Source organism: Astatotilapia calliptera, chromosome 20 (assembly GCF_964374335.1).
Source record: "Astatotilapia calliptera chromosome 20, fAstCal68.1, whole genome shotgun sequence".
Lineage (NCBI taxonomy): Eukaryota > Metazoa > Chordata > Actinopteri > Cichliformes > Cichlidae > Astatotilapia > Astatotilapia calliptera.
The window spans coordinates 33673530-33699471 of NC_137441.1; the positions used below are offsets into that span (position 1 = coordinate 33673530).

The following is a 25942-nucleotide window of genomic DNA, read 5'->3' on the forward strand; positions in this document are numbered from 1 at the left end:
CCCCATGGTGACTCAGAGCTGAATATGTACAATAAAGGCTGCAAAGCGTAAACGGGCTTAATTAAACCGAGTTTCATTCTCACGCACACGCACAAACACAAAGATGCACACCTCACCACCAGTCCATCCTCTCGGTCTAATTAGAGGGAGTGGTTCAATAGTGCGCCAGGCTTCGGCAGACAAAGGGTTAAACTGCTGAGGCAGTTGAGCGCACCATCCAACCGGGCTGTGTCGCTAGGGGAAGATATAGGGTACTTGTGGAGAAGCAACAGATCTCAGCTGGAAAACAACCCCACATCTGGCACGCGGGACGACCAAATCTGAGGAGGAAAAATCTGTCAAATTTTTCACTGCATGATTAGATGGACTGGACCAGTGGATCAATCTCTGACTTCCAAATCACGAGCAGGGGCGAGAAAAGTTGCCAATATTAGTTGTGGATTTGATTTTGGCGCTGCAGAATTTGGATATTTTTTTGTTTTTTTTAGAAAGGGGGAGATGATCGTCACATGTTTTCTGACTTAGCGTTTTCTCCTATAGGAAATACCATGCGTAAAAGCCAATATTCTTTTTTTCCCTGGCAATAATATGTCTTCGTGGACGGGAAATAAGTCCAACATCTTTGCGCCCGTGGACAGGAATTAAGTATAACATCTGGAGGCAACAACTCAAAACACCTTGTCCAGTCTATTCGACTAAAACGTTTACAAACACCGATCGAGTTCCACCACCCGCGTTTTGCTTTTTTCAGCCTCCAGACTGAGTTTGGTTACAGGTGGTTTTCATCGCGCTTTACCATTACTATGCACCTTAACAATCAGCAATAAACGAGCCACATGGGTGTGAAATGAAGGCTCACTTTGCTTTAATTTTCTGATTTTTTTTTTTCCAGCGGACAACAGTTTGAACCAGGGGCGAACAGCCAGTAGGTCTGCTCCCACTGCTTCTAAATGATAAGCTCGGTTTGTGTTTCGTCTTACCGAGGACGCAAGTCAGGCAACAAACCTCCGTCTAAATCATGTCTGAAGGAAGACATGGCCAGAGGGGAAGACTCGGATAAAATTATTATTAACGTAGGCGGCACTCGACACGAGACCTACAAGAGCACCCTCAGGACCCTGCCGGGGACGCGCCTGGCATGGCTAGCAGACTCGGAGTCGCAGGTCAGCTCCGACTCAGACATTGCGTCCCCGAGTGCCACCGAGTTCTTCTTCGACAGACACCCCGGCATCTTTGCGTACGTGCTCAACTATTACCGGACAGGCAAGCTGCACTGCCCGGCTGACGTCTGCGGGCCTCTATTCGAGGAAGAGCTGGCGTTTTGGGGTATAGACGAGACTGACGTGGAGCCATGCTGCTGGATGACCTACCGGCAGCACCGGGACGCGGAGGAGGCCCTGGAGATATTTGAACCGCCCGACCCAGAAGACACCGACGACGAGAGAGAGATGCCGAGGAGGTTCGGCATCGAAGACGTCCCCGACAGGTCGAGAGGCTGCCGCGAAGTTTGGCAGCCAAAGATCTGGGCGCTGTTTGACGACCCGTATTCATCTAGAGCAGCCAGGGTGAGTTCAGCAGGCGGCCCTTTAACGGCCACATGTCAGAGTGCGTCCGCAAAAGCCCGCTGTGTCATTCCAACTAGGAAAAAAGGCGCACATGTTGTCCAAATCAACAGATGTCAGCCAGTCAGGCTGCAGCAGCTACTGATGCAGCTACAGATCTGTAAACTGTAACGTGGCTGTAGCTGTCTGTATTTATCCAGTCTGCGCCTTGTCTGTCTGTTTTTAGGACATGACAGCTTTCAGGCCAAAGTTTATATCTTTACATTAGTTTCACTGACTGTTAAAAATATAGTTTTTTAGTTGAACATCAGGATCAAAAGGAACATTATGCAACCACTAGTCTTAAACAATTACAAATGAATTATAAATGATAGTTTAGAGATTAATATTCTTTTTGTTTGACAAGTTTTGAATAGATTGAAATAATAAATTGACAAAAGTATGTAGAAAGCTCTCTTTTGTTTCAAAAAGTGTGCTAAGAGTCTGACCTTGGAGAGTTTTCTGTGCTATGAAGTCAGGCTTTATAGTACATCCATCCGTTGTCTTCCACTTCTCCAATTCAGGCTGGTAGAGCAGCTGGAGCCAATCCCATCGGGCTTGGAGCAAAGTCTTGCAGCCAAATTCAGCATGTAACATCTGCTCTAGCATTGTTCTTCAGTACATGTTTTCTCTGTTTTGCTACTCTATACATCTACTACAATACACAAAGAAAAAATCTTTTTAGCCCATCATTCAAACACTCTTTATTTGACAGCTGCTTATACTTTTAAGAAGCATTTCTTATTATCTTACACTGCAGTTTTTACACCATACAGTGCAGGAGTCTGTGTAGTCGTGAGTTCATTTAAGAAACTGTTTGAACCCCACTGAGTTAAAATGATCACACATTTAACAAAAAAGCAAACATCCAAAGCTGCAAAAAGCAAATGAAAATATATCTTTCAGAACGTCACTGAGGGTGGGGGAGTCCTTTGGTATGCCTTTTAGGTCTTTTGAGACAGTTATATATGAGAATGCTGTAGTGTTTTTGCTTTAGTCCAAGACAGACATCTACTAAGATTTTAGACATATACACTATTCAGCTATTTCACAGCAACTCAGTGCATTTAAGCATGAAAACATGGTCAAGATGACCTGCTTTTCCTACACAACCATTTTTATGATTTACAGAGAATGACATGAAAAAGACAGTCTATCCAGTCACTTCTCTGAGTTGTTGTCAGAAGTCAAAGGAGAATAGTCAGATTACTTCAAGCTGATAGGAAGGCAACAGTAACTCAAATAAGCACTCCTTACAACCAAAGTAAGCAGAAAAGCGTATCTGAATGCAAGACTCATCAAACCTGAAGGCAGGTAGGCTACATCAGCAGAAGACCACACCGGGTGCTACTCCTGTTAGCTATGAACAAGAAACTAAGGCTACAGTTCACACAGGATCACTAACATTGGTGAATATAAAACAGAATAAATGTTGCCCAATCTAGCAAGCCTTAATCTATACTGTGACATTTAGATGCTAGGTTCCAAATTTGGCATAAACAACATGAAAGCACGGATCTCTCCTGCCTTGTATCATGAGTTTAGGCTGCTTCTCGTGATGTCCACAGTGTACCCATCGTCTGATGGCTGCTTCGAGCAAAGATAACACACCATGTCGCAAAGCTCAGATCATCTCAAACTGGTTTCTTGAACATGGCAATAAATTCACTGTACTCAAATGACCCCCGCAGTCACCAGATCTCAATCCAACAGTGCACCTTTGAGTTGTGGTAGAACAGGAAATTCACATCATGGATGTGCAGCAGACAAATGTGGAGCAGCTGTGTGAAGCTGTCATGTCAATATGGACCAAAACCTCTGAGCAATGTTTCCAGAACCTTGTTTAATCTATGCCACAAAGAATTAAAGCGATTCTGAAGGCAAAAAAGGCAGTGCAGGCAGTCAAAGCAGTGTACATAATAATGGTCAGTTAGACCTCGAGGTCTGTCTCTGTTTGATATCATATGAAGAAACAAAAAGAAATTGAAACAGACTGCAGTATTTGGAAGTTAGGAAGTGTAGGGATCTGTTAAAAAGTAAGATCTCTACATCAGTCAAAGCTGCAGAGCATATGAAAATCCATGAGTTAAACATTTTACGTTTTAAAAAACAACACACAAAAAGCTTCATGATGCCTCACTCTGAAAAAGCGATGCTAAGTACTGTGGATTTTTTAAGGACCTGAGCTCTTCAGGATCCAAACCTTTTACTGTGCTCTCCACACATTTGTTGTGCTGTTGATAGCTATAAAACATTACATATTTATGTATTGATCTGTACAAGAAATTCATTTTTTTTCTAAAATGCATTTCAATACCTGAATTTTCTCTGAGAGGCTAAACATCTCTTTCAATCATGTGAATAACGTTTTTTTTTCTCCCCTAAATATACGTTACGAAATTGTGGCAAAATACTGAAAATAGCAAAAATGCTGTTTCATGACAGGAATACAGAGCCGGTGAAGTGTTCCCACACATCCTATTCAAGGTTTGCACTCAAAAGGTGCTCAGAAAGATGAGTGTTTAAAAGGCTGCAGAAGCATAGACCCGTGTACCGTAAATCACACCGTATTAATCAGTAGATGGACATCTGCTGTACTTACACTAGTGCTATAAAAAAAGCTAAAAGGCTAAAAAAAAGCTAATCATTTGTTAAAAATTTTTTTTAAGAAACTTGACTGTGCTTTTGCCAATGCTAAGTGACATGTGAGTAAGGTTTTATGCAAAGATCTGCATGATATATAAAAAAAAACAACCCCAAAAAACAGAGATCTCAGTTATTTATCAGATTTGGTTTATAAAAAAAAAAGGTTCCCATCTTTCCACGAGGGGTATCATCCTGCTGTAAACATTTTGAAAGCATGCTATAGCTAATGGCTCAGCAACAAAAGCAGGATGCTTATTGAAGTAAACATGAAAGCAAGTATCGAGTATCATTTGCAAGAGTTTTTTCGGCAAAAGGCCAGGAGCTTTCATCGGGCAGAAAGAAAAATACATTTAGCTCAGGAAGGAGAGGGGCTCATGCTAACTCTAATTTCTATTTGTCTGTTTGTGCAGTTGAATAGTCTGTTCAAACACTCTCACAGCATTGCCGAAGAATAATGTTCCCGCTGCACGCCAGCGACACTACAAATAGTGTTTATTTTAGCTTCTCGTCCAGGTGGCATTCGCAGGCTGTCGCTGTTGAGGAGCCCACATCTCTGAGTCACAGCTGCCACTGCGTCGGTGTCGTCTGAAGATGACCCGCGCTGTGCCTGCCAGTTAATCACGTCTGTCTCTCACCGCTGAATATTTGTAAATTAATCAATTAGGATTTGTGAAGTTTTGTGAAAGATCTACATGTGAAGCTTTCTGAAATATTGCAGAAGGGAGGCGGATAATGGAAATGGATAAGATCCTCTTTATCCATTTCCGTTCCAGCCACTTCATATATGTATGTTTACTCTGTGTGCATTCTGAGAGCATGCTTTCTGAAAGGATGTGGGGCTGAATTTTGAGGCCTTTATGGCCTTTTTATTTCAGAGAGCCTCTAAGCTCATCTCAGGTAATGTGATTCCTAAAAGCTGGAGGGAAGTTAATCTGTCCATCATGTAAGCCACATCCTCTTTGGGATCAACCAAGACTGGAGATGCAGCTCTTTTAAAGCGAGCACATGAGGCCATTATACTGCGAGTTCACAGAGTGCAGTCCCCTGGGAACATTTAATAGAGCCCAGAAGAATGCGCTACTATACATTTTATGCATCTCCAGTTTATGTTAGACCAAGAAAGAATTTCTCCTCAGGTTCTTCTCAGCTTCTGTTTTCAACTCAATTTACTGAAGAAAAGTAGCCACCTGTATGTTGGCTCTTTATGTTAGCGCCATCAAAGACACCACGTGATCTTATAGGGCTGCCCCATTGAGCGTAGCAGCTTTGCTACGTGTTTACTCTCAGGTCTAATTTTCAGAGTGTTTACACTCACATTAAAGTGGCTCCATAGCGTGGTGGATTACACATTCGCTTGGCGAATGAAAGGTCACTGCTTCTATTCCAGCTGAAGACACAAATCATCTTTGCGGTTGCATCAGGAAAGGTGTAAAACTGCCAGATCAAACGTGTGGAACTACTGTGGTAACAAGTAGTAACAAGGGAGCAGCTGAAAGTAGCTAATACTTATTCATATGTACATAAAATTGCAGATATATTTTTTCTGCACTATTGAACTGTTGATCTGTTGGTTACATCGAATGTATGTGATGAACTTGTCCTAAAAAGTGAAGCCAGTGTGTTAAACATGCATTCTTTATAATGGCTAGCATGGACAAAGTTCTCTGTTTGGGGGGGGAAAAAAAAAAAAATTGATTGTGTTGAGGGTCAAAGGTCAAACTGTCCCCATTTATGGGTTGTGCCACACTTTTCACAGTCCGATACAAGTCGGTCACCATTCAAACTATGACTCCAGAATGTGCTAGGTTTGTTGCAAATAATTGGATGTGGCGAGGAGAGGCAGGTCTGACTGTGAAACTGCATGCTCCTTAAGATCTTGTGGTTGAAAGGGCATTAGTGGATGAGGCACACAGATGACCCCTTGATTTTAAATTCGATTTTTAAAGTAGATTTCAGTCAGTGTAACTGAAAATGAGTGGCTGAGCCCAAAAACATTAGCAGGAAAATCTTTACAGATGTTACGATGGAAAACTTGTCCCATACAGTTATATAGGACCAGAAATCTTTTTGTAATCACAGCTATCATCATCTGTTGGTCTTCATATAGAATATAACTTGCAGCACTTCTGCATTGGCTTAATTTTTCTGAAGCCACATCCATGTTTTATACTGGCTATGGTACGGGCATTAGCTGATCAGTTCCATCCTTGAATCTAAAAATGGTCATGTTCTCTTTAAAAAAAGAAGAAGCCCCAAACAAAAAATCCTAACAACAACAGAGGCTAAAATCAGAATGCACAAATCATTATGGGGTTTCATGGTGGCTATGTCCATCTTTTATACATACTATAATACAATAACTATTAAACACATCACCAATTTTATAATTAAATACATCTAAAGGTGCCATTGACATGAAATTCTCACCAAAGGGATTCTAAGAATGGACCAAAATCGTACCTGAGAAATGCATGTGACTAGTTCCTCCATACAGGAAGCTGTCATCACCAGCAAAGGCTTGTGACAAAGTATTAAATACGTTTCAGTAAGCATGTTCAATACTTTTTCCCTGTATCATTTCTCATTATTACACATAAACTATGGGCATCTATGGATTCATTTCTTTGTATGTGTGGACTAGATAGTTTGTGAGATTTTCATGTCAGTGGCACCTTTAGAAATATATTAACTTAGAAATTTGGTGATGTTTTCAATACTTATTTTACCCACTGTATACAGGCTATGTTTGGGCCGTCATTTAGCCACAAGCTCGTCCTAAATTGTTCAGTCTATCAGTTTAAAGTGGAATTAAACAAATAGGTTTAAATACTTTCAACAACCTCTAATAAATAACACATTTCTGTTGTTGTTTTTGTTGTTTTTGGTGAAAGTACAGAAAATAGGTCGTGTTGATATTATATTATTTCATCATTGTCTGTATCTGTATTAAAGATTGCTGATCTTCTCCACAGTCCATTGGGAGGTGAGTTGTCTCTGCTGATGAAAAAATATGGGTCTAAATGTGCTGCTGCCCACTTGGCTGCATAAATCAACCAACAGAGGGCAAAGCATAGACTTTATAAAATATGGATGTAGCCTCTGGGTTTGAAAAGTGAGGTCAACATTAAAGTGCCTTAAACCTGCATTTTTTTCTCATTTCTTTTAGCATTGAAACCATCCCGATGACTTCATAGCTTAAAGTCTTACATTTTGGAATTTATTTTTCTGTGGTCCCCAATCAGTGTGCAGGTAGACAATGAAAGGGTTTGTGTTCCTGTGTCACTGACACAGTTCTTTGCCTATGAACTTGCATCATGTCTCTCAAAGGAGCTTGCAAAGAAAAGCGTCTGGACTTCTTTAAGTTACTTGAAGACGTGGGGGGCCAGGTGGGGCCAGGTTTCACAATGAACTCACCCGAAACTCTGGCTGATTGGGACCCACACCCAGTTTCACACCTTGGCTCAGGCGATTAGAGGATCATCAGGGGGTCCTTTTGTCCCTCTGTGGGGGGTCACTCTCACTAGGTTTATATCTGGGACTCTCCACCATTTGACCTTAGAACTGAAGAAGCTTCTCGGATGAGAGGTGAAACGTCTTCAAGTAACTTAAAGAAGTCCAGACGCTTTTCTTTGCAAGCTCCTTTGACTACGATGACCTGGATGACTGAGAACCTTCACAGACATCATGTCCCTCAGTTTAACTGTCAGTCGGTCGCTGGCTTGTGATGTCTGATTGCAAAAAAATCTAAGATAACTAAAAAAAAGCTCAGCTGGAGGCTTCATAATATCCAGAGAGTCTCTATATCATCTATAAAGAGGCTCTGAGGAAACATCTCTTTGCAATCCTTTTTGTGACATGTGACAGTTAGACTTGACATCAGCATTAAGTTTAGACTAGCGGTTTCTTCCATAATGCAATATTTCATTAGTTCCAGGCTTGTTGACTATAATTAATTACGGCTGTGGTAATGGGCTACACATTTTTAATCTGTGGTGAACAATTAAAGCTGTCTTTCCCACAGAAAAGAGCATTGCATTTTTCTCCCACAGAGAGGCAAAAATCAATTAATATCAGTAAACCAAGCGACAGACTGATGTGGGATTCTTGAAGTCTGCTGCATTTTGAGTTTCCTGTTTGACTGATTGAATTTTGTCTCAGATATACATATAGATATATATTTTTAATGAGTGACATTAAACTAGATTACATACCATGACTCAGTTTTTTTTAAAGCCCCCATGAGGAGACTGTTTTTGTGTTTTTATGCTATATAAATTCATTGAAACTATATTGATATTGAACTAACTATCGATCACATCACAGCTTGATGATCACAGCTTTGCACATTACTGGTTATGAAAAACATCCAGAGTTCGATGCACAGCTGACAAATAATTAAAGTGTGTTCTGAGTGAAACACTAACCTTTCTGGGATCAGCTTTCACAATGCCAACACCTCTCTCCTGGCTGCTCTGTGAACTGAACACAGGATTTGATTTTTCGCACATCATCAAAGCAGCACAGCCTTGTTAAGGAGACTTTCTAACAGCCACCGGTCTCAGTGAAAGAGATATAATCCTGTGTGATTATACTGGTTGTTTACTCTGCTCAGTTCTCAGCTGTTTGCTGAAAACAGTTCAGTGTCTGGGATGCCTGCACATAGTTGCAGACTTTGTTTTGCAGACAAAAAAATAAATAAATATGCATTACTGAAAATATCATGTTTCTTTATTTTTTATTTCATTTATTGATGCAGATTTTTTTTTTTAAAGCTATTTGAATGCCGCATTGATATAATACGTTTAACTTAATGCATCTGCACATTTCATACATCTGCCAAAGGCTCCTTTTCACTGGCTGCTATTAGAGGACACTTGAAAGGATTTGATTGATTATTTTCATGGATTCTGACATTTGAAAGGCTTGACTTTGCACTATTTTTTTGAAATCCCGACATCAAATATATGTGCAGTCTTTTTTCTTTTTTTAATTTCAGCTGTTAGGAATTACTTCAGTCAATATTTTAAGATACTGCAACAGGATTGTCTTTGCTCAAAGGTCAGTGCCAGAGCTTTCAACCACATCCCATATACTTCAGCTGGCTGGAGAGTGTCGGTGGTTGTAAATAGAAGGAAGGCGTTTGGTGGAGTATTTGGCATCAGATGTGCAATTCCAGAGGTTGAGATTTGTATTGAGACAACTGATGCTATCCACATGTTTCGAGTGTTCACAGAGTAGGTGCTGTGCTGGCTGTTTGTGACTTGTTGCTAGATGTTACAACACTGGTTGATTTTGTCCATGCAGATCTCTCCACCTCCTTATTAAGTATATTCTGTTTTGTGGAGGAGGCACCGTGTCACTAATCTTATGTTGTGTCCCTGCTAACACACCCTGATCAGAAATGAATGGTAGTTAAAACTGAAGGTGACGTAATGCCCCTTTTAATTGATTTGGAAATAAATGTTAGAACTGCCCCTTAGATCTCCTTAAAAATTTTGTCTCATTTTATGCATGCTCGCTACCAGCTTGTCAAATATTTCTGGTTCCATGAATCTATAAATTATAAATATCTGGTAATGAACCACTCCTTTCCAGATAGCCGGGAGAGGAGTGGAGATTAATTCATTCACGTCCCGGCTTGCAGACGTGAACAAGTGTGACATGAATTCTAAGAAAATCTCGGTAGTAGCTGCTGTCATTGCCTTTGGAGCTGCTGATTGTTCAGAAGGCTCATTGTTTTGGTTTCTGCATATAGCCTGTCCATATTAGTAACAGAGTGTACTGTTCAACAGCTGGAGGTGATGCTTGTGATAGGATTCTCCAGCTGCTGTGCACTTATGCACAGCCTGCTGCCTGTTGTGTGTCATGTTATGGCTCCTTGTTCTGCTTTTCCCAGCTGCGACCTGGCTGCTGTCCCCTCTGGGGACCTCTGCTCTGTCTGGACGCTCACGCATAGTGACCTTGGATTGTCTTTTTGGCACCTGCAGTATTAAAAGGGTGACCAGGTGTCTCGCTTTATATTGGACTGAACAACATTTTTATCCTCTTGTCCCCTCTCCCATAATTTGGCATTTTGGTTGTCTAAAGTTTACAAAAGTCAACAAATGTCACTTATGAGAAAGGTGGCTGAAAAGATGATATGCATGCATATATACCCGTGTCAGTGGTAGTTGTTTTACACTCAGGTGTAAAAAGAGAACCACATAAAAAAAAACACAAAACAAATTAACTTCCATTTAAACGTCGACTCCATCCAATCCAGGTTTGGGCATCCTCGCATCCTCTTTGCCCCACGTTTAGATTGTTGATATCGGGTTATGTATTAAATAACCTCAAATGTGTCTCTCTACTCCGTTGCTGTCGACTACTTAATATTTTCCCCATATCATTAAATGAATGAGTGGTCAATCCACAAATCATTATCAGCTCTGCAGTTCTCAGATCTACCACACTTTGTTGTAAAAAAAATAAATAGAGATAATAAATATCTATTGTATATATCAGCCTAGAAACAAACTGTTGATCAAGTGGCAACCCAAAGCACGAGCCAAAGACAGAAGGTCTCCATTTGATTCAAAACATGTCTCCTAATGAATGTGACGTTCTCTGTCCCTGCTGCATGTGTCTTTACAAATCACTGTTCTGCATCAACTATACAAAGCGATGATATAGTATTCAATGTTTTTTGGCTTGTTTAGTTAAAATGAATAAAGCACCTTAAAATAATAAAAAATAAATTAATGTCTCAAATGATGTCAAGCGATCTTAGCAGGAGACAAAGATATCAAAAAACATCCCATCCATCCATCCATGGCTGGGTTGGACAGCAGCATAAGCAGAGAAGCCAAGACCTTCCTTTCCCTAGCCACCTCATGTAGCTCATGTGGGGAAACACCAAGGCAACCCCAGGCCAACAGAGGCACATCATCTCTCGAGTGTGTCTTGGGACCTCAACACAGTAAGACATGTCTGGAACACCTCGTCCAGCAAACATCCTAATAAGATGCCTGAACCACCTCAGTTGGCTCCTTTTGATGTGGAATAGTAGTGGCTCTGCTCTGAGTCTCTCCCAAATGACTCAACGTCTCATCTGATCTCTAAAGCTGAGCTCAGACAAACTTTGGAGAAAGCTTGTATCTGCAGTCTCCTCTCGGTTGTTAGCCAGAGCTCTTGACCATACGAGGGTATGGCTGCAGATTAATAAACAAAAAACCTCAAACTGAATTAATGTAGCAACATAAAGTCACACTTTTAGATTCTTACTTTTTTCCTACAAGTTTTGACTATAAAGTAAAAGTTGCATGTATGAAAATAGTAATATGTGGCATCAGAAGTTTACTTTATATAAGTATACCCAGTTATTACAAATACAATATATCACTATAGATGTTATCGATACATTAATATATCAATAACAACTGAAGTGTCCGTTTATTCTTGCAGTTGGTTGAAGAGGCTCTAACTGTCACTAGCCATTGGAGCTTTGAGTAAGATCGTATGGCCTTGATCAGCAGACGGCAGCAGCTCAGCTGTCATCAGATTACAGTCATTACCAGTTACATCCCTGATCTGAACAGTGGTATAAGGACAGTGTCAGAGGTGAAATGTCAGCAAAAGTCATCAGAAATTGCAGCATTTCTGCTCATACAAATGGCAGAAACAGGCAGAATCACACAGAAGCACTTAAGCACAAATATGTTTAAAATTGAGCAAAAGTACCACGAATAGATGTAATTTATCCCCATTATGGCAAAACAAGAAGCAGGTAATGGAAGTATTTCAGACAGGCCAGAAATAACTGGGAAAGATTCAAAATTTACAAATAACTATTAAGCTACTTAAATATTGTCTCGATCTCAGCTTTCAACCCCAGCAAGATTATAGAAGCTGAAAAATAAAAAGCTCTGGCATACAGCTCGCTTGGCCTCACAGTGCTTTGGCTGTAAAGAGTCCTTATGGCAATCACTCCAACAAGGTGACTGTGTTGCGTTGAGTATCTGTTGCTGGACTACAAACGTGATGTTATGTCAGCTCTTAAATAAACTATACACATACATTTAAATACTGGAAGCTTTACTGACTGAGATAAACAGTCACCTACATGGATGTATAGAAATAACAGAAATATCACATCGTAGACTTCACTTTAACCCCAGGTGAATGGGCCATGATGCACATGCACAGAGCTGTAAAGTCAGGCTGTGTCATGTGATTGCACTCTTTACACTGACTATTTTATGAGAAGAGTAGCTGTCACTGCGTGTGTCAGGCCCCCTGAGATTCTTCCCTGTAGAGATGATTCTGGCTGCAGTACCCAGCTCTGTTTAGTTGTGGGATAAACTGTTTGGCATTTGAATAAACTGACTGCTGTCAGACCCTTTTAAGCTCATCACAAGCTCCTGAACAACCACAGGACTCAAAGTGACTGCTGATCTGTTGTTATACCACAGGAGCACTTTCTGTTTGGTTAGGTTTTTTTTTCAAAGCCAAAAGTCCAACCATTTCCTCAGCTGTAAGAAAAATGTTTATTCATACTCCATACATCCATCTTCATCCGCTTTATCCGGGGCCGGGTCGCGGGGGCAGCAGCCTAAGCAGAGAAGTCCAGAACTCCCTCTCCCCAGCCACCTCCTCCAGCTTATCTGGGGGAACACCAAGGCGTTCCCAGGCCAGCCGAGAGACATAATCTCTCCAGCGTGTCCTGGGTCTGCCCCAGGGCCTCCTCCCAGTGGGACATGCCCGGAACACCAACCCCAGGAGGCGCCCAGGAGGCATCCTTGTCAGATGCCCGAACCACCTCAGCTGGCTCCTTTCGATGTGGAGGAGCAGCGGCTCTACTCTGAGCCCCTCCCGGATGGCCAGCCACCCTTTGGAGGGTGGCGGCTCTACACTCAGCTCCCTCTCCACCACGACGGACCGGTGCAGCGTCCGCATCACTGCAGCCTCCGCACCAATCCGTCTGTCGATCTCCCGCTCCCTTCTCCCATCACTCGCGAACAAGACCCCGAGATACTTGAACTCCTCCACTTGGGGCAGGAACTCGTCCCCGACCCGGAGTGGGCACTCCGCCCTTTTCGGGCTGAGAACCATGGCCTCAGATTTGGAGGTGCTGATCCTCATTCCCGCTGCTTCACACTCGGCTGCGAACCGTTCCAGAGCGAGCTTTATTTATACTCACCAGAATAATTAATGGCACTTGGAAAAAATAGATTATCAGTAGATGTGTGCAGCCAACATTTGGATCTGACTAATGATGAAACATTATTTTATTTTAAAACACTGTTGCAAGTGATGATAAGTAAGGAGGAAGAATTTTTCCCCTCTTCAACAGGTTCAGGAATGGCACCAACAAGATGTATTAACACTTCTGTGTCATCTGAATATTTCTGTGTTTTAATGTGAATTTAGAGTCACACAAAATGAAACTACCTCCACACTTAAAAGCGTGATGATTGGTGTTAATGATGGAGTTTCACTGTGGTGATTAGTTTGTACCTGCAGTTTGACACGTACAGATTTTAAATTCTACTGCTGGGTAGAAGATGTCTTTGGTAACACTGTGCGGCATGAAAATGTGCATAAAGGAACACATTTCAGAACTCAGGAATGACCTGATACAGTAGCTGATGTGTGATGTGTGTTTTCTACCCTCACATTAAATAAAGAATAGCATCTAGAATCTATATATATCTATAGATAGATATCACAAAAGATTAATTAGCATGGAAGTAATGAATATGTAGTTAAGTCTGTCTGCTTCTTATTTTGAGAAGAGCTTTGCACATTATATATTCTGGGTCTTTCAGTGAGGGAAGAGACGTAGATGTAGTTTTAAGAATTTATGACCAGGTAATTGAACTTTTATGAAACCATCAGACAGCAGCTATTATTCAAAGCAGATCCTTCCAACAGATCTCGAAAGGATCTTTAAATTTTCGCTGTCACAACGCCTGTCTCTAGTCAGTTAGACATTTGCTGTACAACCTGGTGGAAATTCTGCGTAGTTTGTTCCATTATGACTTCCACAGCTGCTTGGGAGAGTGCAGCCTCTTTCCTCATTACAAATAATGGTCTTCTACTCCTCACTCAATTATACTAACAATGTGTGATTAAAGGTTTTTGTGAAATGACAAAGTATTGAATGTTGAGGATGGATGGATGGATGAAGGGAAGGGAATTAACGTAGGAGGAGGAAGTTGTTGGAGTTAATGGCAGGAGGAGGCTCAATATGGGGGCAGGTGTTGTGTCACCTGAGCTGATTACGGCCCCCAGATAGTACCTGGAAAAAGAAAGAGAAGAGAGGGATGCCCATGATTGAATAAGAGGAGATGAGAGGAGGGAAGAAAAGATGAATGGATGGGAATAGAGAGCAATGAGATAAGGTAAATGGATGGGGGTGAAGAAAGAGTGGATTGGAACCAGACTGGACTGAATGGGTTTACAGAGCATAAGCAGACTTGACAGGTCATTAGATGAATATGTGGCTAATGTGTGCAGCTCTGCTGCCACGCCTAAAACAAGTAGTTAACATAATAATGTCCAACTTGGGCTTATGGTTTGGAAGCCCTGTTACTCTCGTTTACTTAAAGTTAGAGCGATTGGATATTATTCAGTTTGGTATTCTGCTGTATTTAGGTAGAGTTATTGTACAGCAGCTTGTGTAAATGTGTAATTACAAAGCATACATCTTGTGCAAGTTTTCTACCCCCCACTAAAGAAACTGGAGTCAGCTCTGTTGCCTTTCCATTATGCAAAGCTAACTTTGTATTCAGGCGGGAAGCCAGGGGGTAAATTTGGTTGAGCTACCACAAACACCACCACTCCAACATCCTCTTGATATAATTCACTGCTGACAGATGGAAAGAGATGACTAGTGAGAGCCTTTTATGAGACATTCAAACAAACTAGCAGCATCTGAAAAGCTACTTTTAGCTCCGGCAAATGTATAGATATTGGGGTATTTTTTAGCTTTATCATATAATTATGGTGTTGGTATAAAAAATTATTAGGCCTTTTTATCTTGACACATATATATCTATAATCAGTTCTTGCGCTGTTGTCCTATAACAGGTTTTGTCTGGTGTTTACACGGAGCTCCACCTTTCAGGGTTAACATTTGAGACCCTCATACAGCACGTGAAGAGGGACTGGGACAATGGGAAGTCCAGAGGGGGTTGATGAAATGCTGGCACCATGTTTTATTAATTGAGCCTGGAAAATGAGGTGCTGTAAAAGTGGCCGGGTCTTCAGAGAAGCTTAATTATTTGGTGCCGGCTGCATATCTGGCCCTTGTCTGCAAAAGCTTTCTAATAGGAAAGCACTGAAGAGACGACACATTGAAAATATATTTTATATGAGTATGCATGTCTGTGAGCTAGATACAATGAATGGAGATAAATTAGCGCTTAATTAAAAGCTTTTATTATTAGAGTCTATGTTGACATGGTTACACCCCTTAGTTTCAGTCACTAAAAGAAAATAATTGTTAAACATCATTTTTGTCTCTTGCGATCTGTGACTCTCACATAATGAGCACTGTTAGTGCTGATGATGTTTGGGGAAAACGTGCCTGCAGAGCAGGAGATCCTCCCGGGGCACAGTTTTGCTTTTACCTCCTTCCCAATAGTCCTGTGCCTCAGTCGTCATCTTCTCAGGGGATCAAAGCAGTGAGCACCTCAGTGTTCTACAGGGACAAATATAAAGGTTTTAGTGGTTACAAGCTCCACAATATGTGTTATGCGTGTTGATTTATCTATTTAGGGTTTGTTTTTTTTAAGTGTGCAGTATCAAGTTTACTCCAACTCCATCAGATGTCCACTTCTTATTGTTTTAGTCTAATTCCACTGTGAATTAATGTCCCCATTGAGCCTTTCAGTGCAGTATTTGTTCTTTTCCTCATGAGATTTAGCTGACTCATATGTGAGATTCCCTCAAGGGAGAAAAAATGGCAAAGTGCATGCAAGTTCCAGTTACATATTTATCCAGCTGGAAGGTTAGAAAGGCTGGAGAGGCACTACAATTTGCCCAGGTATCAGTAAACAATAAAGACATATCATGTATGAGTAAGCACACAGCGTTAACACAAACATAGACGCGCACAGCCATTGTGCTGGACCAGGTGAATGCTGTGGAGCCACATTGTTCATTTTGCCTGTCAGCAACCATAAAAGCTATTTGACCCTATTTTTCATACAAGGGAAGGCTTGCATGCAGAACACATGCTCTAAAACACGTGCGGAGGCTGTAAGGCGTTCAGCATTCTCTCCTCTCAGTTTTGCATCAGGACACTCTGCTTGTTTTTCCCTTTCTGTTTCCTTTGTGAGTCATAGAGTGATTTGTGTTGTAAAAAATAAATAAATAAAATGATATGTTAAAGACTGTTCATATTATTTTTGCAGGTGTTGTTACTGTATTAGCACCCCCTGCTGTTTGTGCCCGTCTCAGCCAGCGTTATTAGAATCACATCTTCTGTCAGCATGGTTCAGTCTATACGTTCATGGAAAGTAATTGGTGTTAAATTGGTCTGTTTTCTCTGAGAACATTGTCCTCGCTCTCCCACAGACAAAGAGCATTTTCAAATAAGCATAAAGAAAATGCCACCTACTAAGTAGAGCTGTTGAAGACAATCTGAACCATTATTTCCTGACAGGTAAATAGCATGCCCTGAGGAGGCAAAGTGGTAGAATAATGAGTCTGATGTTTCTGAGGGAGGGTTTCACTTGGACTGGATGACTAACTGTGAGCTTTTATTTCTTGAGCTTAACTATTCATAACATGTTCTTGCATTTGGTTCAAAAAATACATTCACTTTGTAAGTAATTATGAAAGCGCATGCCAGCAAGCCATACGAGAACTCATTAGGACCTTTGCTTTCATCTCAGTTACACAGATGATTAGTGGATGATTGTGAAGGTTTTGGATTTGGGTTTAGTTTACTTGGCAAAATTTTACATGGAGACATGTTTAAAAAATTGCGTTTGTTAAACCTGGGAAATTGTTTGAGTATAAATGTTAACTTTATTAATTCACAGCTATCTTGCTGCTGCATTAGTCAAGCTACTGGACAAATGTTCCTCTGGAAATGATTCCAGATATAATTTGGTTGTTTGTATGTGTCATATTGTTATTTTTTTACCTGCGTTTTTTTGCATTCGGTCAGTATAGTTGGGGATACTGAGGGCTCATTTTTATCCTCCTATGTGAAACTCGCTTCACAGGCAATGATCAGTCACAACAAACTTAAATCATTAAGTTGTTGTGCCTGAGTTAAGTTTTCCAGTGATACATAAATACAGTGTTTGCTTATTGTCAGTCAACTGACACTCATTACCTCCCCCAGTAATAAAATCCTTCAACACACGAGAGTTGATTGGCACATCCTTTTTTTTAAACTTTGAAGTTTGAAGATAAAAGAGGTCTTATTATATATCGTGTTAATTGAAAACTCGTTTCTAGCATGGGCGCATCATGCAGATGGTGGTTTGAGCTTTAGAAACCCTATACTGGCTGTTCACTAATTGTGGGTTGACATAACATTGTATTGATTAATAGTCATTATCTTTCTCCTCCAGGGAGTTGCACTTGCCTCTCTCTTCTTCATCCTGGTGTCGATCACCACATTCTGCCTGGAGACCCACGATGCCTTCTATGAAGTGCAAAACTGGACGGAGCATGTTGTACAGGGCAACATGACAAAGAACATCACAAGGAACGAAATAGTGACCAACCCAGTCCTCTTCACCGTGGAGGGCATCTGTGTAGTCTGGTTCACGTTTGAATTTCTGGTGCGCATAATATCCTGCCCAGACAAAGTAGTCTTCATCAGAAACACGCTCAACATCATTGACTTTGTGGCCATTCTACCATTCTACCTGGAGTTGGCTCTGAAAAGTCTGTCATCCAAAGCTGCCAATGATGTGCTAAACTTCCTCCGTGTGGTCCGGTTTGTTCGAATCCTCCGGATTTTCAAGCTGACGCGCCACTTTGTAGGCCTGCGTGTCCTGGGTCACACGTTGAGGGCTAGTGTCAATGAATTCCTCTTGCTTATTATCTTCTTGGCGCTAGGTGTGCTAATCTTTGCCACCATGATTTACTATGCTGAGCGTATTGGAATCCAGCCTAATGACCCCACAGGCTGCAATCACACGCACTTCAAGAATATCCCCATCAGCTTTTGGTGGGCAGTGGTCACTATGACCACACTGGGCTATGGAGACATGTATCCACAGACGTGGCTCGGCATGATGGTAGGGGCACTTTGTGCACTGGCTGGGGTGCTGACCATTGCTATGCCGGTTCCCGTCATCGTCAATAACTTTGGGATGTACTACTCGCTGGCTATGGCAAAACAGAAGCTGCCAAAAAAGAAGAAGAAGCACAACCCAAACCCTGATGCTCCAACTGACTCAGCCTCGTTTGGGAAGTCAGAAACAAACTCGCACAGAGACAGTACTCAGAGTGACACGTGTCCACTGGCTCCTGAGGAGAACATCAGTAGGAACCGCTCAGGTGAGGCTACAGTACAATTTTTAAACTCTCTAAAATGTCAAAGGCATGTTTTCTCACAAACCATTTGTTGTGGCTACCATGCAGGTGACGGTGTTTCACGTGCTCAGGTTTTCTGGGGCAGTTTTGTTTTTGAAGCACACACTATTTAACCTTAAGCAGTAACATGGTTTCACTGGAGATGCTTCCTGCCAAATGTTCTCTTTGTGGCCTCACTAAGAGTAGTGGGGGCAAAAAAAGTGTTTCAGTCTATGGAGATTATTTTATTACTTGAAATTGTTCTTGGCAGCACCAAAAAACCCCATCCATTCACTTGCAGTAGGTTGGAGGACAACTTATGCATCATGTGTGAACCATGAAAACTGACCTTTTAATCTTAAGTTGCACTGTATCAATGTTGCACTGTAGTAGTAGTACAAAGAGCTATCGTGTTTCAAGTCTTGTACTTTGTAGGTTTTGTAGAGTTTGCTTGACAGATGAACTGCACTTAGTCACAATGACAGCATCATACCGGGATTAAATTACCTCTCCTAGCATCTCAGTCAAACTGGATTTCATCACAGAAAAATACCAGTTTTGTGCAATATACCTCTGTCTGCCTTTGTGTGGGCCCTCGGGTCTGTATCAACTTTGCCATTTATGTTGGCATGTATTTTTGTCTTCCTGTCCAGACTCCAAACAGAACGGGGATGCAAATGTGGCCCTTTCAGATGAGGAAGGCTGTAGTTTGACCCAGCCGCTGTCCCCCAGCGAAAAGTGGACATTGCGGTGTTCCCGAGGTCGAGACAAGAATAAGAAAGAGGGCACCTGCTTCCTCCTAACCTCAGAGAACCCCAGCGTTCAAACTGGTGAGTACGTACATGCTGCATTTGAGCCAGATATGAAGCTCCAAGTTTAGCATTTTGGCTGTCACTACCTTGTTGATTTGAAAAAATAAGTGCGGGTTGGATATGACTGACAAGCTGAGGGATACTGCATACTCACACAGAAATAACTTCCAGTTCTATGGTAGCATAGCCCGCTTTAGTGTCTGTTTTACTCTAAATTGGACCACTGTTTGTCATGGATCGGCTGTGTGGCAGGCGGGAGGAGGACCCAATCGCAAGATTCACAAACACGGGGATGAACTCAAAAGCAGCTTTATTGCTGACAGGCAGAACATAGGAAATACAGAACTCAACTAAACTGGGAATCAATAAACTAACACTCGTAGGGAGACACAGGGAATCCACACAGCAATGAGGGAGAACGCTACGCCGAACAGAGGGAGACGCAGACAGAAATACACAGAGGGTTAACGAGGAAAGTGGGAACACACGGGGAACACAGCTGACACAGATAACCATAACGAGACAGGGCGGGGTGAACATAACACTGACGGGAGACGGGCAGTCAAACAGGAAGTACAGAGGTTCAGACAGGAGGAGAGAGAGCACGGGGAAAACACAGACATAACGGGCTGGGGAAACATGGAACAACCACAAAGGGAGACGAGGGCTCATAAATACACAGAGGGCACACAGGGGGGAGAGAGAGCACGGGGAGAACTTAGACATAACGGGCAGGGGAAACATGGAATAAAACATAAGGAGAGACGAGGGCTCACAGATACACAGAGGGGCACACAGGGGGTAAAGGCCACGAAGGGAAAACACTTAGGGAACAACACAACAGGGCAACTCAGGAAACATGGCCTAAGGAACAAAATACAAAAATACAAGAAAACTAAGAATACTGGGCCAACATGGCCCAGGACCATGACACTGTTGCTATATTCAAGATATGTTAAAGCATCAACTGACAAAGTAAAGTTGTTGGAAAAATGTTAACTGGGGTAAAAAAAATCAAAAGGAAAGTAGGATCATTTTCACAAACAATTCCACTTTCTTTTGCAATGACTAGCATTACCCCTTGCTGGCTTTAGCCTTAACTTCACTTATGGAGTACATGCATGTAGATTTTTCTACACAGTTTATTCTAAAATATGGAGACAATTGACTATTTTCAACATCGTCATGCTAAAATTTTAACAATACCAATTTTTTGCATCAATACGTAACTCCTGATTTTATGTAAAATTATGACCTTATATGTTAAAATTACACCTTATATTATAAATTAGCTATGATAGTAAGTATAATTACTAAAGATCAAAGAGTTTAAATATGCAAGAGGCAACAAGGGAAGGGGAAACAGGTGGGGAACTAAACACAGCTGAAGCTATTTAAAGATAATGAGACAATGGAAGTCAAGCAGGAACACAACACAACAACAAGAACACAACGACAAGAACACAACAGCTACCAAAATAAGTAACAAATGGGAAACGCTTGACATAGAGAGGCTTAACACCAAGATATGAGGGGACACGGGGCAGGAATTAAAGTTAAACTATAACCATGCCGACAAACAGAAACTAGATTGCAAAATAAAGCGAAAATAATAGTAAGAAACCGAAAGACTGGATTGAACAACTAATCTTGAAGAAATCATTTAGGAAACATGTGCTAAACAAAGACTGTACAAAACAAAAATTCAAAGCTCAGGCAACAGCCCAGGTTCCATGACATACATGAAGAATACAAAGTTAAAGGGAATTTAATGTTTTTGTTTTATACTACAAGAATAATTCACAGATTGAGGAGAAAAAAAATGAGAAGAGGAGCAATGTTTTCTTTTTTCTTTTATAAAATATTTAGCCCTGAGGGGAACATGAATATCTTTACCAATTTTTTGGGAAAGATGTTGTATAGTTGTGGGATGAATGTTTTTGTCTTACCTGAAGTGTGAGTTTGATTGACAGAGTGATTGACAGATAATGCCATCACAGTTTCCTGCTGCTAGCAAGGCTAAAAGGAACACAGTGTTTTGTCTTTTTTCTGATTCTGAGTATGCAGAGTGCTAAGATGCTTTCAGTGGTGCTTATAAGCTATTCTAAACTTCATACCTACAGTACATGGAGTGTGCATTGTGTGGCAAGATATGAATACCTGTAAAAAATGACACACAAAAACACAAATGTTTAAGAAATGTAAAACATTAGTAGTTACTTGTAGCAAAGTTTCAATAATCATCATAAATTGTGCTTATAGTTGATCTAACAAAAAGAACAGAGAGATGAACAGCACAACGAATGTTTCGCAGGACCCTTCAAACCAGGTTGCAGCAGATCGCCCCGCCCCTCCCTGAGCCTGGTTCTGCCGGAGGTTTCTTCCTGTTAAAAGAGAGTTTTTCCTTCCCACTGTCGCCAAAGTGCTTGCTCATAGGGGGTCATATGATTGTTGGGTTTTTCTCTGTATCTATGAAGCACCTTGAGGCGACTTTTGCTGTGATTTGGCGCTATATAAATAAAATTGAATTGAATTCAAACACCTGTCTTTCACCTGTAAGGGAGTAAATCCTGTTTCAACCATTATTTACCACTCAGATCAATAGAAAATCAATTGAGCCCTAATTGCATCATCAATCTCTCTGTGTGCACAGTTAGTACTCAGGTTAGGATTAGTGCACAAGTGTTCGCAGGGTACCAAGCCTAGCATGTGAGGAAAAAATGATACAGTTAAAGACACAAGATGAAAATCATGACTTGAATTGTTTATTTATTTATTTATTGACTTCTAGATCACATCAGCACACATAACCGTGTAAGCTACACGTTTGTATGCAACGCTATTATTCTTAAACAGAAGATGGGGGGTGAGGGTGAGACAAAGTTGCTGTAATTCTGCTGTGACCCTGCCATCTCTGTCTGCTTGAATGACCGCTGCATCTCATGTCTGAGCTTTCCAAACTACCCAAAAGCCTCTTGTGAGAAGAGGCTCTATATTTGGCAGCCGTGGATTGATTCCTGACACCCTGAGCACTATCCAGTCAACATCCTGACAATTGTGTGCAAACAGTCCAACATTGCTGAAGGTGTTTTGCTGAAACCCTGCACTTTGCGGAGGTTTATTTCACTACCAGGGTTTATCATAACTGGAGCACTTATGGTAGCTTTTCTCCTAGGAGAGTACACCCATGTATTTTTTTAACAGCTCATTATACAGAAATGTTCCTGAATAACTTGTCATTGCCTGAAGATGTTGATGTAAATTGGTGCTAGTTATAATGGCATGTTGTCATATGAACAAAATAAAATATAATAAAAAAAGCATGCACAATTAAATCTGTCCTAAATGAGAAGAAGTGATGTTTGTGGACAGGTTTACTCAGGGGACGAAGTAATCTGTCACTATATAAATGTACAGCCTCACAAACACAATGAAAATGACACAAATGGGGTGAAACTGTCCGACCTTGGTTTCATACTGAGCTTTCTAATAATGGAAAATTGTCTGGTCAGCTCATGAGATCACCATATAAGCGCTATTCTGGTCACAGAGACAAAAACAATAGGAAGCTGAGAAAAGCCAGAACACCTTAATACAAATCTGTGTGTGAGAGAGAGGAGGGGGGGTAATTCAATTCTTATCCTGGTATCTGGTGAGTATGTACATAATGATATCCCAGTCTGTTACAGTGGATTATATCACACGTACACAACACATTTTAGTGCACATTATCTGCAAGAAGTGCTCAGTGTTTAGTGCTCAGTGCAGAATTAAAAAGAAAAAAAACTCAGTTGTTAGCCAACATTTGAAAGTCGCTTTTTAGAGCTATGTGGCAAAGGGAGATGGTTTTGGTGAGTTACAGGGTTACAGGATATAAAGGTACATCTAATATTTCACTAGGGCAGTGTGGCTGTAATTAGAGGAATAGATAGATGGATGCAGGCTTGAAGATGCCTGGATGGTTATCAGGAACAGGACAAAAAGACAGTGCTTTTGCAGTGACTAAGGTCATCACAGGGATTCAAAAGCACATTGTATTTGTGTATTTGTGATGAGATAACCACCCGTTTGTGTGCATAATAGTATAGCAAACAGTTCAAGTGCTGCAAGAGGAAGTGGCAGGAAGCTATACAGATGAGAAGAGGAAGGTTTTCCAAGCTCAAGCGAGCCGCCATATTCCCAAGTGATTCCTCAGATATGATTCCCACTAATAGGTTTCCATTAACAACACGGATGGTCACAGTGAAACATCTGGCTCCCATGTGAAGTTCAAATAAAAGTATTGTTTTTGTCTGTGAAATAGAGTTAAAATATTAACTGATTTGTTGGTTGTTGAAAATAAAGATTTTAATAGTCAAGAAATACGTTTAGTTTTATTATTATTATATGCATCCACATTTAGGGCTTCTTCTTTCCTAGGATTAATTAATAATGGAAGGAAGGGTGGTGACCCCGTTGTTCTTAGGTTATAGCACACTCGCTTGGGTCAGTTTCAGTGTTTTTTATGCTAAGTCACTATATTTCATTGTCATTCTGTCCTTTGTGTTTCCTGACAGAGAGCTGTAAAGACATCCTTGCGGCCACGGGAAACTATGCTCAGCCGGAGGTCACCACTCTGACCTGATGCTGATTGGCTATGAAAAGGAGAAAGAGCGTGATTTCCTCAGTGGCGTACACTTCCCTTCCTGAATGAACTGCTGAAGAGATTCTTTGAATTCAGGATGAGAACTTTTGTTTTAAGTTGCATAGCACATTTATCACGTGTACACTTACTTACATGTTAGAGAGCATTTTGCATGTACTGCATGCTCAAGCATTGTATGATACTCCAAAAAATGGCTACCATTCATATGCATTTTATTTAGTGGATATGTCATAGCTTGACTCCAAGGCTCTGAAAAAAGCATCACAGATTTATTCCAAAGTGACGTTAAGGTCACTTCTCTGCCTGATTTGAAGTCGAGAAAGTGTGATATCACATTCCTCCGTGCACCAGTTGAATCTGAATCTGGCGTTCGGTCACTATAATTCAAATTGAAGCCACACACTCGATAATCTGGGTTTTCAAAAAAGACACTCTTAGTCAACTTGGATTAAAAAAAAAAAGTAATTGTGAATATTACATTTTACAGACCTAAAACTTAAAGAAAGTTTTCAGGGGCTTTTGTGAGTCTGTTGTAAACATCCTTTTTTATGTGTTGTTACATTCGTTACCATGTTACTTTCTATTATCATGTGTCTATTTTGGGAGTCAACACACATCAGCAAAACCCCTACATTGTATAAGGAGTGAGAAAATCTGCTTGTGAATGTAGGTTTGTACAGCAAAACGCCTACTGTGAAAAAGGACAAGATGGAAACTTGAAGTCATTGATCGATGTCAACAAATTAGACCCACGTTTTTTATTTTATTTTATTATGTGGTCTCTGTTCTGCTGCTTTTTAGAACCAACCACATGGAAACATGCAGATACTTTGCCAGGGACTAGATGTGATACGAACCCGGCCAGGAAACACATTGTTTGTAAATCCTTGTACAATAAGAGTTTAACAAAAGAAAAGAAAATCAATGGAGCAGTATTGTCTGTCTGTTACATTAGCTATACACAATTGATGTATCATTACTGGTTGAGTGAGGACCAAATGTAGACTCAATTAGATTAGATGGTAAAAGACTTTCAGTACATGTTGGTAAAGATACATACAGTACAATATCATCATCTCCACTTGTGCCTCATGTTGAGTAATGGAGTTTAAATGTGTGCAGTAGTGTAATTCAATTGGTAAGTTAACACTTCTACTTGTATTGTAAAAACTCTGTTACATATTTGGAAAAGAGAAGCAGGAGTCTTTTTCTTTTTTCAAGACTTATAATCTAGTCCTCATGGTCTACCATAGTGGCCTTATGTTAAATAAACAAAGGGAAAGCTCATTTTACCTTCATTAGAATCTTTCTATGCTGATGCAGATGTTTGTAATATATAAGCACAGCTGTATGTATGTAGCACAGTGCAATACTCTAGGTCATTAAGCTCTTTTCTTGTCTGTTCATGTGGATGCAACGTTAAAATTGCTGTTGACCAATGAAAGCTTATTTTAATAATTCACCTTTTAAGCCTCATTTCCTGTTTTCCCTGTTCCGTGTACTCAAATATGACGGTCAAGCACAGTAGGCTGGTTTAACATTTCCCCAGTATGCACTGTGTAGGTGACCGTGATGGTTTTTAACCCGGTAAGATGTCATGTGTGTATGTATGCGTGCCTGTTTGAGTGTGTGGGTGTGATGTTTAACCATGTAGGCATGCATTTATATGCAGAAAATAAAATAAAATCAATTTCTTCACAGATGTTGAAGATAAA

The 25942-nt window shown here is 40.8% G+C and overlaps 1 protein-coding gene across 1 annotated transcript; it reads left to right on the forward strand.

Annotated features, from left to right (window-relative positions):
- On the forward strand, positions 1 to 25942 carry kcnc4 (potassium voltage-gated channel, Shaw-related subfamily, member 4). The gene is made up of 4 exons (XM_026154594.2): positions 1 to 1565; positions 17819 to 18755; positions 19424 to 19600; positions 24139 to 25942. Exons 1-4 carry the CDS (start codon positions 951 to 953, stop codon positions 24204 to 24206), a joined length of 1797 nt encoding a protein of 598 aa, XP_026010379.1. The 5' UTR covers positions 1 to 950; the 3' UTR covers positions 24207 to 25942.